Source organism: Myotis myotis, unplaced genomic scaffold (assembly GCF_014108235.1).
Source record: "Myotis myotis isolate mMyoMyo1 unplaced genomic scaffold, mMyoMyo1.p scaffold_m19_p_7, whole genome shotgun sequence".
In the NCBI taxonomy this organism is placed as follows: Eukaryota; Metazoa; Chordata; class Mammalia; order Chiroptera; family Vespertilionidae; genus Myotis; species Myotis myotis.
This window is the reverse complement of record NW_023416379.1, coordinates 698,076-711,362: the sequence shown is the minus strand read 5'-3', so window position 1 is coordinate 711,362 and position 13,287 is coordinate 698,076. Positions and strand designations below refer to the sequence as shown.

Here is a 13,287-nt window from a genome sequence, read left to right as displayed (position 1 = left end):
CAGACCCAGTTTCCTGAGATACATTTTGCCTACGAGACCTCTGGACACAAAAGGAAAAGATGCTCTTTCTTTTATTTATTTTTTTAAAAATATGTTCTTATTGGCTTCAGAGAGAGGAAGGGAGAGGGAGACAGAAACATCAGTGATGAGAGAGTCACGGATCGGCTGCCTCCTCACGCCCCGCACGGGGGACCGAGCCCGCAGCCCTGCATGTGCCCCGACCGATGGAACCGTGACCTCCTGGTTCATAGGTCGACGCTCACCCACTGAGCCACCCGGCCGGGCGAGGTTCTCTTTCTGGCTTTTCCAAGGAGCCTCCGCCCTCCCGAGGGGTGGGCCGCCCCCCTCTGCCCCTCCACCCCCTCCTCCCTGGGAGCTGGGCTGGCACTCGGGAGGGGGCGGGGGGCGGGACGGGCAGGGCGGCCACCCTGGGAGGGTTAGGGACAGGCCCGGCCCCTCTCTCCCTGACAACCAGAGGTTCCCGGGCGGTTAGGGGACACCATGTCCATGTCCGCCCACAGGCCGGAGGAAGGACAGAAATGGGGCCCTCGGGCCCGCCCTGCCCTGCTCCTCAGTCCGCGGGGGACACGCGCTGGTCCCCGCTCCCGTGGCCCTTGGCGCTGGCACCTTCAACCAGGGGGTGGGTGAGGAATGAGGGGGAGCTCGGTCTGCACCCACAGAGGCGGGTCAGAGACCACAGCCCTGAGCTGCCAGGCGCCCCGCCACCCCGAGTCCAGCCCCCCATGCCCAGGCCCAGCGCGTGCCGCCAGCGCCCTCTGGTGGCGGGGGGGGGGCGGCAGGCGGAGGCCCCGTGCAGGCTGCCCGGGCTGCAGGCGCACAGCAGAGCGCGGGGGGCCTGACGGCGTCCGGGACCAGCTGTGCGGGAGCGGCTCCCAGCGACCCCAACGCACTCAGGCGCGGACAGGTCCGCTCGGACAGGCGGCCGGGGTGCGGGCGCAGGTGCTGGGCTGGGGCGGGGGGGGCCCGGGAGCCACAGGGGAGCCAGGCGCGTTCCGGAACCGCCGTGCACGGGGCAGGCGCCGGGGTCCGGGGACAGAGCGGGCCAGGCCCGCGGAGGGGCCGCACGGAGGGGCCGGGAGCCCGGCGGAGCCCACGCGGGTCCGTGCGGAGGGACAGCCCAGCTCCACTCGCCCCGAGTCCCGAGCGGGGCCTGCTCTTCGCCGGCGCCGAGTCCGAGTCCGAGTCACACGCGACCGCGACCGCGACCGCGACGGGAGGCGCCGAGGCCTCGTGGCCCCGCGGGCACAGGAGGGGGTCAGGCTGGCGGCCGGCCTCCCTGAGAGCAGCCCCTGCCCCGCGCCGCGGGCGGACCGAGCCTCGCGGGCTACACGGCGACCTCCTCCAGGCGCGGGTCCCCGCTGAGGTCCAGGCAGAGGCGGGCCGCGGGCCCCGGGTCCGGGTCCGGGTCCGGGTCCGGGTCCGGGGCGACGCCGCGGGGGCAGCTGCGCGGGGCGGGCACGGGCCTCCGGGCTGCGCGCGGGGCGGGGCGCGGGCGCACGTCCTCCAGGCTGCGGGTGAGCGGGTCCGCGTGGGCGTGGCGGGGGGCCGCCCCCGGGACCTGCGGGGAGACCGAGGGGAGTCCTGCTCCGTCGCAGCCCGTGCGAGGCCGCTCCCCCATCTGCCCCGCCCCCCTAATGCTGAGCCCCGACAGCCCCTGCCGCCCCCCGTGGCCCCCCGCCCCCAGACCCCCACCGAGCCCTGCACCCCCACTGTCCCCGGGCAGCGGGTGAGTGACAGGGGCCCGCCCACTCCTGTCCGTCTCGGGGGACCCTCGCGGGATGGAGTCGCGCCAGGGGGAGCTGGGGTCTCGGTGGGGAGCCCGGCCCCCCACCAAGGCCGACCCACCCCGATCCGAGGGGCTGGGCCGGGGCTGGTTTTCTCGTTTCTGTTTTAACCAATCGGACCAGGGTCTCTGCTCGAGGTTCGGGGAGTTTAGGAATGAGCTCAGTCTGGGAGCATCTTGGGGGTCAGGAGCAGCCCCCCCACGGGAGGAGCCACAGGGGCCCGGCTCTGAGCCGCCCTGGTCCCGTCCAGGCTGGGGTCCTGCTGAGCTGCTCTCAGCCACGGGCCGGACGGGGCCACCTGCTCAGTCAGGGAGGCCTGACCTCAGAGACCCGGGACGGGGCCCCAGCCACGCGGGCAGACCCCACCCCGGTCTCTGGCCAGCTTCTCTCTCCCTCCACATCCTTCCTCCTCCCAGGGCATCTCCCCCAGGCCAGCTCCCAGCCAGGCCTGGACCCCCCTGTCCCCGCCCCCCCGCCTGGGCACCCGGAACCCCTGGCCTGGCCTCCTGCTCCTGCAGGTGGAGTTGCCCCCGCACCCGTGGGCACCCACAGTCGGGGACGGTGGTGGTGCAGGTGGACAGGGCCGCACTGAGCACACGGCCAGAGAGGACCCCGCGCTGCAGGCCCAGTGCTCACTCTGGCGCTGAGGCCAAGGGAACCCGCCCCCCCCCCCCCCCCCGGCTCTGGCTCTGGGGTCTCTGCCCAGGACCCTCCTATGGGCCTAGGGAGACGCTGGGCCCATGGGTGGACTGGGCCACGGGGGTCGGGGCGTACCTGGTGTAGGGCCTCGGTGCTCCAGCCCCGCATGCTGATCAGTGTGACCCGCACCACCGCCTGGGGGCCAGAGGCTGCAAGAGAGGGAGGGGTGTGAGCAGGCGGACAGCTCTGGCCCCTGTGGACGGCTGCCCCAAACCCTCCTACCCCGGGTGCCCGGGGGGCCTGGTGGACCTGCCTGGCCCCCGGCAGCCCTGGTGGTGCTGAGTGACCCTGGGTGGGCCTGGGTGACTGGGTGACCCCAGGTGGCCCTTGGTGGGCAGGCCCTGAGGTTGGTCCCCGCAGTCGCCACTTTAGGGCACACACCCCAGGACCCACGGCGGAAGCGCCCTGAGCCCAGGGAGCCGCTGGCGAGGCCCCGCCGTGGTGACTGGTCACTGCTGTGGGGACTGTGACTGAAGCCAGTGCAGGTGCGAGGGGAGGAACCTGTGCGCGCGCCGCCCACCAAAAGGAGGGTGTGGCCCGCGGGGTCCTGCGCGCTGAGGCCTCTGCGGCCAGCGGCACAGAGGACGGAGGACCGCCACCGCCCGCCACCGCCGCCCGCCGCCCGCCACTGCCGCCCGCCACCACCAGCGCCGCCCGCCGCCCGCCACTGCCGCCCGCCACCACCACCGCCGCCCGCCACCGCCGCCCGCCACCCGCAGCCGCCCGCCACCGCCGCCCGCCACCACCACCGCCGCCCGCCACCCGCCGCCCGCCACCGCCGCCCGCCGCCCGCCACCGCCGCCCGCCACTGCCGCCCGCCACCCGCCACCGCCGCCCGCCGCCCGCCACCACCTCCTGCCGCCTGCCACCACCACTGCCGCCCGCCACCGCCGCAGGCCCCTCCTGTCCCAGCCCCGGCCCCGCGGTCCTGCCTCTGCGCAGTGACCCTGCTCGGCTGGCTGAGCGCTCACTCACCGCTCCCCCGGTGCCCCGGGTCCTGCGTGTCCCCCTCGGGCCCGGGCCGGCCTCCACTGCCACCCGCTGTGTCTCCGCTGCTGGGGCTGAGGCTGGAGCTGCAGGACGCCCTCTCCCTGGGGAGGGCTGTGGCCCCGGAGGGCTCGTCCACTGACATCTCCCCAGGCTCCACGCCAGACGCGTGGGAGCTGCCGTGGCTGTCGGCCGAGAGCAGTGAGAGGTGGCAGGGGAGCCGATGGCCACTGCCCCTGCTGTCCCCGCTGTCCCGGTGGCCCGTGGGGCACAGGCCCAGCTCCGGCGTGTCACTGATGTACGTCTCCCGGTAACACTTCTCTGCAGGGAGGGGCGGCAGGGAAGCCGATGTGAGCGCTGGGAATGGAGGTGCCGCCTCGGCTGATGGAGGCCCCGGGAGACGCAGTGCGTGGGGGGAAGGATTGCCGGAGACCGGGTCTCTGCCTGTCCACGGTGACAGCCGGGCCACCGGTCGGATGTGTCACAACTGGTGAACCCACACAGGGCCGGGAGCTCACATCATGTCTGTGAGGGACCGCTGAGCAGCCACACACGCGAGCAGGAGTGCACACACATGCACACACACAGGCACGCGCTCACGCACTCGCACCCCTCGGCCCCCCCTTGCACTGGGCTCCCCACCGGGGGCGGGAGGAGGGGATCACCACCCGGTGACCAGATCCTCCTGGGGGGACGCCTGCCAGGAGGCCACGCCCACGCCCCAGGCCCGGAGATGACAGGGCCGGGGTGGAGGTGGGGGGTGCAGGGGGCGGAGGGCGGCACCCACCTCGCGGCTCCTCCAGCCGCAGCTGCGCCAGCGCGGGCCGCAGGGCCAGGTGCAGCTGGTGGCTGGCGCGGAGCAGGCGCAGCAGGTGGCGGGAGCGGACAGCGCAGCCCGTGTAGAACTCCAGCTTGCGGGCCGCGGGCCGCCCGTCCGGCTGGATTTTGAACTTCTTCCCCTGGAGGAGGAGAAGGTGGATCGACAAGGACCAGGACCACAGGGGCAGCGTGTGAGCCGGCGGCCAGACCCACCCTGGGCGGCGGCCATGGTTCCTGTTGGCACATCTAATCCCACAGGCACGTGTGCGTTTAGAGGCACAGGCAAGCGGGGTGCCTGCTCGAGGTTATGAAAAGTCCAGACACTCCCCTGGGGCTGGGGGGGTGTGCACGTCCCTGGACGGACCCCAGGCCTCAGAGCCCACCTGCCCTTCACCCCGAGTGCTGGCCCCGGGGTCTGAGGGGCTGGGACGTGGGTGGGGTGTCTGGAAGCTGGCTGGCCGGCCATGCGTCTCTGCCTCCTCCTCGTTCTCTTTATTTCGCCCCCTTGGGAGCCAGAGCTGTCGGGGGCCAGCTGGACAGCCGTCCAGGGTGGGGTGGTCTCACGCCCGCTGCACAGCGCCAGCCTGGGCACGGCGCCGGGACGGTGGAGGACGGAGTGCCCGGTAAATGGCTGACACTGGACAAGTGTCAGCCAGGCTCCCCTGGGCCCTGGGGGCTGAGACCCGTCCCCCCTCAACCAGACCCGGCAGACTCGCACCAGAATGGCCAGCTTCCCGATGCGGGGCCAGGGCAGGTCCTGGAGCAGCTGCGGAGTGTGATTCACCTCCTGCAGGGCACAGGGGCCGGGTCAGCCGGCGACGGGGCACCAGCCCTGGGGGGGGGTGTCTCTGGGGGCTCCACCCCTCACCTCATAGACCTGCATTCCTTTGAGGGTCAGTCCCAGGACAACGGTAGGTCTTTCTTCCTTCTTATCCTAAAAGGACACCCATGTCAGAGGTCAGACCCCTTATGGGAAGTCAGGGGGCTCCCCAGAGACAAGCAGGGTCCCCCAGCCCCTCCGTTTCCCTCCCTGGAGGCAAGATCCGGACCCCATTCCCGCCTCCTCTCTCTGACTTTCTCTCCCCGCTGATGGGCCTCGTCCTCACGCCCCAGAGAGCAGCGCCAAGCTGCCCGGACACACAGTGCCTGGGACACGCGCTGCAGGGACACGGCAGGAGAACGGTGGACGTCTCCCCCGCAGCCCCTTGTCCCGGCTCAGTGTGGGGCGGCCTCGTTGTGGGAGAGCACTTCCCTGGCTGGTTCCCAGACGTGGACACGGACCTTCCCTGCAGCGACTGCTCCCGGGGCCAGGCCACGCCGCCAGGAGCAGCTCCACCACGAGGGCCACCCGCACACTGAGGGTCCCGGTCCCGGGGCCAGTGTCACCCACCCCGTGGCCACGCATCTGCCCCCCCCACCCGGGGCAGCCACGGGCCTGAGCCCCCTCTCCCCGCGGCGCCGGCGGGACCTTGAACAGCCTGAAGAAGTGGACGGGCACGTCCTCCAGCCGGCAGGCCTCCCGGATGTAGCGCAGCTCGGCCGCCCTGGGGCTCAGGCCCCGCTGCTCGCGGTGCAGGGAGGGCACGTGCCTGAGGAGGTAGGCGCTGCCCCTCCTGGCGATGATCTGGCCACAGAGCAGAGGCCGTGAGGCCCTCCTGCCCCCCCACGGCCGCCCCCAGCCCGGCAATCCCCACCCCCACGCCCCACCGCGCCCCCCCACGGCCACCCCACCACCCGCCGTCCCCCCACGGCCGCCCCCCGCCCGGCAATCCCCACCCCCACGCCACACCTCACCCACTGCGGGAAGTAGGCCTGGGGCTCGAAGTAGCGCCCCACGTGGGCGCGGGCCCGGTGGTTGCCCAGGTCGGCCTGCAGCGCGTAGGCCGCCAGCAGGAAGTAGGCCTCCTCGCAGTGGGTGCCCTGGGACCGCAGCACCCGCTCCCGCAGGTGGCAGTAGTACAGGTGCCGGCCCGTCCGGGTGCTGGGAGGGGGGCGGGTGGGTGAGGGCGGCTCCGCTGCCCCGGACGCAGAAACCTCAGACCCACCGTGCCTGCCCGCGTCCCCGCCCAGAGAACAAACCCACCCGCCTGACAGCCCCACGCTTCTCACGCGGCCTCACGGGCCCCGTCACAAAGGATGGCTGTGCCCCCACGGTCGCAGCCCCATGGTTTCGACAGGACAGCCTGGCCCGCGGGGCCTCCCCGCTCTGGGGACCCCTGCGGCCTGCACGTACCTGATCAGCCGCCCGTCTTCCACGTAGAACTGCACCCGGAGGAAGGCCACAAAGGGGGCCCTGGACCTCCTGCCCTGTGGGGGCGAGCAGAGGGGCCACGCGGACGGTGAGAGTGGACGGCGCCAGGAGTCGCCTGCCACGCGCTCAGCTCAGGTCTTAGCAGCCGGGCCGCCCGCCCGCCGTCTGCCCTCGGGACGCACTGGGACGAGGGGCAGCGGGCGCCACCTGGGGCGGCCCAGGCACAGGGCGGCCGGGGCAGAGCGGGACCCCCCCGGCCCTCGCACCTCCGGCCGCTCCCGGCTCCAGTCCTTGGAGAAGTACTTGCCGAGCTTCTGCTCCAGGTCCATGAACAGGTACTCGTCGTCTGAAAGGGGAAGCGGAGAGGAGGAGCTGCTGCCGCGACACCGGCCGCTCAGGCCCCGGAGCCACGTCTGAAATCACTCAGAGCCCGACGCCGAGGGGGAGCCCTCCGGGCAGGATGCTGCCTCGGCTCCGACCTGGGCAGGGGCCGCGTCCTGGTGGGAGGCGACACGTGCACAGGGGGCCCGGCTCCTGCAGGGACCCCGGGTCCCGCCAGGCCAGCCCAGGGCTGAGGTGGTGCCGGGTACCGAGCAGCCAGGGGCCGGGAAGCGGGAGTTGGGAGCAGACGGGGCTCCCGGGGCCGGGAGAGCAGGAACGATCCCTCAGACTCGGCCCCGGTGGGGTCGGAGGTCAGGGGCCGAGGGCAGAGCTGACTCACTTCTGACCACGCAGAGGCCGAAGAAGTGGGGCTCCCTGATGCCGGCCTCGTCACACACCTGCCTGAACAGCTCCCGCCCCGTGGCCTGCACCTGCAAGAGGCGGCGGCTCAGGGCAGGAGGGGAGGGGGCTGGCAGGCAGGGGGCTGGCCAGGCTGTTCCCATGACCGCAGCCAGCGCTCAGGTCCTGGTGACTGAAGACCAGGCCCCCCGCCCCAGGGCAGCCTGTGAGAACCTGGGGGGGAGGCCCCCGCCTTCATCAGGGGCGATCGCTCCACCCCGGGCTGGCAGGTGCGGACTGTGGTGCCCCCCGGGAGCCCCTGCTGGGCCCTGACACCCCGCCCATCGCAGGCCCCTCCTGAGAGCAGGGCTGAGCCGGTTCGAGTCCTGGCCAAGGGCATGCAGGTTGGATCACGTGTGGAAGCGCATCCATGTCTCTCTCGTCCTCCCAACCTCCCTCCCTCCCTCCCTCCATCTCTCCCTCCCTCCCTCCCTTCCTCTCTCCCTCTCTCCCTCCCTCTCTTTCTAAAAGTCAATGGAAAAACCACCCTCAGGTGAGGACCAACAACAATGTGACAGGATCCAGTCGGGGGGGGGGGGGGAGGGCAATGAGCACCCGGCCCCCCACGGCCCCTGCTCACCCCTCGGCCCCCCAGCCAGCCCCTCCCCAGCGCTCACCCCTCGGCCCCCCAGCCAGCCCCTCCCCAGCGCTCACCCCTCGGCCCCCCAGCCAGCCCCTCCCCAGCGCTCACCCCCACGACCAGCCGCAGCCGCTCCCGCGTGGGCAGCAGCACCAGCACGTCCCTGCCCTCCACGGCCATCTCTCCGGCCAGGGCTGCTCCTGCAGGAGACAGCGGTCATGGCGGCAGGGTGAGCCACCACATGACGGGCCCTCCCCCTCTGTCCGGCCACAGCTGGGGCGCACGGACCCCAAACTCACCCAGCTGCCGGCTTCCCAAGACAGGGTGCTGTGGGGAGCTCCTGGCTGGGGGAGGACGAGGGCAGGGCCAGGGTCCGGCCACCCCGGCGGGACAAGGTCCGGGCTGTAAATGCTGGGCTGTGAGCAGCACGATTGGAATGCAAATAAACACTTGCTGGGCCTCCCCCCGCACCCCGTCCCCGACTCCTGACCACGCCTCCTCTCGGGACAGGAGAGGGCCACGCAGATGCCGGGACCAGGGCCACTGCGAGGTACCTGGAGGGGCTGGAGGGGCAGTAGGACCCACCCCTCCCAGCCTCCTGCGCATGGTCACCCAGCGAAGTGAGCCAGCGCTGTGGCCACCCCGCCCCGAAACACTGTCCCCCTGCAGGCCAAACTGACAGCCCTGCTCTTAGGGCCCCTGGTCACTTCCCGGGTCACTTCCTGCCCACCCTGTGGGAGAGCCCGCAGCAGGTACAGGCCTCCTGCTGCCCGGGGTCTGGCTCTGTGGTTAGAGGGTGTGCACAGCTCTCCTCGCCCCTGCCCCTCCTCCTGCTCCAGCTCCTGCCCCAGCTCCGCTCAGACTCAGGGCTCCCCCGGGCTGCCCTGCAGACTTGGGACCTGGGAGGCCCAGCCCTGTCCTCTTCCCTCAGCTGAATGCAAAGCGATTCCTCTGACGTGGTCCTGTGAGCCGGCAGCCTAACGACTCTGAAAAAGGCAAAACCACCAGCGGACGGCCTGGCCCTCATGTGTCCCAGCTCACGTGTCCCCTGAAACCACCGGCGTGGGGGCCTGTGGCCACGGACTGAAGGTCACCAGCGCTCCCGTCATAAAAGAGGCAGTGGCCACTCCTTCCTCAGGCGCCTGCACACGGCAGGGGTGAGGGAGCAGGTGCCACGGCCACGCCCATGCCCACGCAGACACACGGGACATGGGGGGAGGGGACACAGAGTGGGCGGCCCCCGGGGACCGAGAGCAGGGACTGATGCTCACTTCCTGCCGGCAGGTGAGTCCTGGCCAGGGAGGGCCCCTGGGTCAGGGGGAGCTCACGTCCTGGAGGCCCAGGGCCCTCGGCCCGCACACCTGCCCCCCGGCACCGCTGTCCCGGCTGGTGGAGGAGGCAGGAGCTTCCCTCCGTGGGGGAAGCAGACGTGTGGACGCCTGGGGCAGCCTGGCTGCACGTGCTGTTTCAGGTCTGGGAGGAGCTGGGGAGGCGGGTCCTCACCCGGTCCTGGCCTCACGCATGGTCACCTGAGGTTTCATCTCTGCCCAGTTTTCCTCCTGGATGCCTGGCCCCCAGCCCCAGCGGCCAGAGTCCAGGTCCCCAGGACGACGTGGGACAACCATCCAGCAATAAAGAGGCGCAAAGTACTGACGTGCACGAATCTCAAAACCATCACGGGGCCAGGGAGGAGCTGCCGCTCCGCCTTTTGCAGGAGCCGGGAGCCGCCCAGAAAGGCGACCCCGGGATCGGGGGGGTGGGGTCGGCCCAGCTGCCCGGCTGGAGGGCCCCACGGCAGGTACAAGGGCCCGTGCGCGGACGCGGGGACGTCCCGTCGGACATCTACTAAAACGCGTCCTGTCGTTGACGTAAATGTGCCAGAGCAGGTAGCTCAGACCTCAGTGAGCTGTTAACATACGTGGCAAATTATAAAACAGCAGAAACACTCAGGCAGCCCTTCAGTGGACGGTGGGAAATGCGGCAGACAGAGCAGTGGCCCTCCCAGCAGGTGCGTGTGAGCACGCGTGCGTGCTGTGTGCGTGCACATGAATGTGCGTGGGCATGCGTGCGTGTGCCTGTGTGTGCAGGTGGCGGAGCCTCAGGACAGCGCCCTGGGCTGCCTGTCACTGCGGCCCCTCCTGCCCAGCTGCTAACACGCGTCCACCCTTTCGCCCTCCCCCACGCCCGTTGCAGAAACAGCGCCTGAGTTGGGGATCGAGCTGCCCAGTTCCGGGCTCGGTGACCTGGAGCCCCTGCGGGGCCGGGGGCGGCCAGCTCCCACCACCAGCCCCGCCCCTGACCCGGCCTCGCAGGGTAGAGGTGCGCAACCCTCACCTGCCCAGCCTCCTCAGCCTCCACCCCGGCGCCTGTGCCCTCCCTACAGGGTGTGAAATGTGGCCCCAGACGTGGGGAACCCAGACCTGGGGGCTGCGTGGGCCAGAAGCACAAAGGTGTGGGCGGAGGGAGCTTGAGCTGGGTGTGAGCTGGGCTCCCCTGCTGCAGGGCGGGGCCTTGCTGAAGGCAGGAGCTGCTCACAGTGGGGGGAGTGGGGTGCACCCTGCTGGGGCCCCGCTCCAGGGGGAACATGGGGAGCTGCTGCCTGAGCCCCCCTCCCCCCACGATCACAGCTCCGGTAGCTGGGGCAGCAGAGGACCCTGCGTCACTCCCTGTCTGTCCTTCCAGGTGCTGGACGGCAGGAGGGAGGGGAAGGAGTGACCAGTTAATTACAGGGGGCCCCCTCCCGCTGCCCTGGCTCCTCCCCCTTCAGCTCAGCCCAGCCCAGATTCTTTGCATTCTCTCCTCCTCTGCCTCCTCCTCCTCCTGAGTCCACAGACACAGCCTGGCCACCACCTGCTAATTTCGGGTCGAAGGAAGCAGTGAGCTGTCAACAGGCCCAGGGGCGGGTTCAGGCAGCAGCAGCAGCTGTGTGGAGAGGACTGACCTGATGGACAGACAGACAGGCCCTGAGCTCCCCACTCCCCTCCCACACCTCAGCGACAGGAGCACCAACCTCCTTCAGTTCCTTTAGTAAGAAGTTTAATGCTGCCACACGTCCTCTCAGTCCCCACTGACCACCAGGCCCTCGCTGGACCCACTGACCACCAGGCCCTCGCTGGACCCACTGACCACCATGCCCTCGCTGGGCCCACTGACCACCAGGCCCTCGCTGGGCCCACTGACCACCAGGCCCTCGCTGGGCCCACTGACCACCAGGCCCTCGCTGGACCCACTGACCGTGTGCCCACACTGTGACCCCACGCCGTCCCAGCACCCGGACTCGTGGGGACCCGCCGCTGAGAACAGACACGCTTCACGAAGTAAAATGGGTTTTGGCGAAAGGCTGAGCCAGGTGTGGGGGCCACACGCTGGGGGCACGTCCCGTCTGCGAGGCTGCACTGGGCTGTGGGTGCAGACCCGGTCCCCACCGGCTGGCTGACCTCTGACCTGGGAGGGGCCCGGGGGCTGTGAGGGAGGTCAGGTGCCTGGCTCGCGGGTGAATGACGGGGTCACAGCTCTGCAGCCCCGGCCAGCTCCTCGAGTGAGGCTGAGACGGGGTCTCAGCTGGGACAGCAGGACGGGGACAGCGGGACAGGGGGACAGCGGGACAGGGGGACAGGGGGACAGGGGACAGGGGGACAGAACGATTTAAAGGATGGATGAACTTCAGACCAACACTGTCAGTTAAAGTTTTTTAAAAAAACTACACACACACCACCATTCGTGACTGGTCACTAGTTCAAACGACAGCAGAGCCGATCGCGGGGACCAGCGGCCTGAGGCGCCAGGTGCGGTCTGGCGCATGTCCCGGCTGGCGATGGACACCAGCGAGCGGCCGCCTGGCCCAGCATCTCATCCCAGGAGAGACAGGACGAGGGCAGCACGTCCCAGGAAGCCGAGGTCTAACTGGACGGTGCGTCCGGCGGGAGGGCCCCTTGGCTGGGGGGCAGATGGCAGAGCGGATCAACCCAGGCCTGGGGAGGAAGAGAGGAGAGCCTCAGGGCCAGTGGGAGCCTCTCTTACCAGGGACTGGTGTGTCCGGTTACTGGCGACCCGGCTTAACAGTGACCCGGGAGGACCTCCAGGGGGCGGACGGACAGGCCGTGGGACGAGGGCGCAGGCTGGCCGGAGGGTCGCCCCGGGCCTCCTGGGGAGGGGGCGCAGCCGGTTCCACGAGGGGCCGCTGGCTGAGGCCACCATCACCAGGGCCCCGCGAGGGCGCCCAGAGGAGGTGAGAGCCGCCGGGAGTGAGAGCCTGTCCTCCTGGGGCGGGTCCCGGGCGCGAGGCCGCGCTGCTTCCCAGAGCACTGGCTCCGGGGCCTGCCCGGCTCCGAGCGGCCTCCCGTGCAGCTGGCCGGCTCTCACCAGCCCCTGCCAGGCCTCCCGCAGCAGCACAGGCCGGTGGGGGCTGGTGGAGGCCGGGCTGTGGGAGCGGGGGTGGCGCAGGGAGGGGCAGGAGGGGCCCCCGCAGGGGCCTGGCCCACCTTGCACCCCCTGCCCCTCCTCCCTGGGTGCCCAGGTCACAGCAGCACCGGTTCCCCAGGGCAGGAGGGAGAGCTGAGCTCCGGGCCAGCCCAGGCCTGGGTCCCGCCCCGAAGAGCAGGGGCCTGAGCCGCCTGCAAGTCCCGTGTTTGAAAGCAGAAGGTGGAATTCTGCCAAGGATGGTCCTTCAACCGACGCAGGGGAGCCATTCTGAGAGCACCGCGCCTTCAGAACCAGCGCCAGGCCCTGCCCACGCGCAGACACAGCTCTGTCCCCATCGACAGCGCGTGTGCGACGTCCACCTGCAGGAAAACCACGCGACACGCTGACCCCCGGGTGGGGCTGAAACCCGCGCGTGAGGACGTGCTGGAGGCGCCTTAGCCCGGCGGTTCCCCCGCTGACTCCGCACCCCACCCAGCTGGCCGGCTGCTCGGAGCCCCTCAGAACCAGCAGCCGCGTCTCGGGCACCGTGTTCTAGGAGAAACGAAACCCGGACCCGCTCCAGGCCCCGGGTCGGGCGGCGCACACTGAGGAGCCGGCACCCAGTCCCTGCTAACGGGAGGGGCCCCGCCAGACAGCCCTGCCCGGAGCGCGGCGGCCCCACCTGCCTCGGCCTCGTCTCGGGCCTGGGTGTCCTGAGGTTCGAGTTCGCATCCCTCATCCCCTGCGGGACCAGCACCTGGCGCCTCGGCCCAATGGCCCCGCTTCTCTGAGAAGCCGCTCTCACCGGTGCCCCGAGCGCCTCCACCCAGGCCTGGCCTCTGGGTCCGGGTCCCAGGCCTCACGCCTGCCCCAGCCGCCCAGCCCCTGACACACAGATGCCCCCTGAGCCCAGGAGGCCGGCCCTTGGCTCTGCAGGCGGCTGGGCTCCGGGCTTCCTGGCACCT

At 70.9% G+C, this 13,287-nt stretch overlaps 1 protein-coding gene across 2 annotated transcripts; it reads right to left on the bottom strand.

Annotated features, from left to right (window-relative positions):
- Window positions 1-183: 183 nt before the first annotated feature.
- On the bottom strand, window positions 184-8,629 carry FRMD1 (FERM domain containing 1). 2 transcript variants are annotated; one of them, XM_036318222.1, is made up of 13 exons: window positions 8,221-8,629; window positions 8,033-8,121; window positions 7,283-7,373; window positions 6,828-6,907; window positions 6,544-6,617; window positions 6,105-6,291; window positions 5,779-5,934; window positions 5,179-5,244; window positions 5,029-5,097; window positions 4,279-4,450; window positions 3,480-3,812; window positions 2,580-2,653; window positions 184-1,579 (listed from the first exon to the last, which is right to left on the bottom strand). In XM_036318222.1, the coding sequence occupies exons 1-13, from the start codon at window positions 8,525-8,527 to the stop codon at window positions 1,346-1,348; spliced, it is 1,932 nt and encodes a 643-aa protein (XP_036174115.1). In that variant the 5' UTR covers window positions 8,528-8,629; the 3' UTR covers window positions 184-1,345. The 2 variants fall into 2 exon arrangements, with proteins under 2 accessions (XP_036174115.1, XP_036174116.1); XM_036318223.1 differs by lacking the exons at window positions 8,033-8,121; window positions 8,221-8,629 and having other exon boundaries at window positions 6,828-7,058; window positions 7,283-7,364.
- Window positions 8,630-13,287: the final 4,658 nt, after the last annotated feature.

Bases quoted from the DNA above. Each gene is read 5' to 3' on its own strand.
- FRMD1 (XM_036318222.1), bottom strand. From the start codon at position 8,527: ATGCGCAGGAGGCTGGGAGGGGTGGGTCCTACTGCCCCTCCAGCCCCT. The intron at 5,935-6,104 runs GTGAGGTGTGGC...CTCTGTGGCCAG, and splicing joins AGGCCTACTTCCCGCAGTGG to ATCATCGCCAGGAGGGGCAG. The intron at 5,098-5,178 runs GTGAGGGGTGGA...TGTGCCCTGCAG, and splicing joins AAGGAATGCAGGTCTATGAG to GAGGTGAATCACACTCCGCA.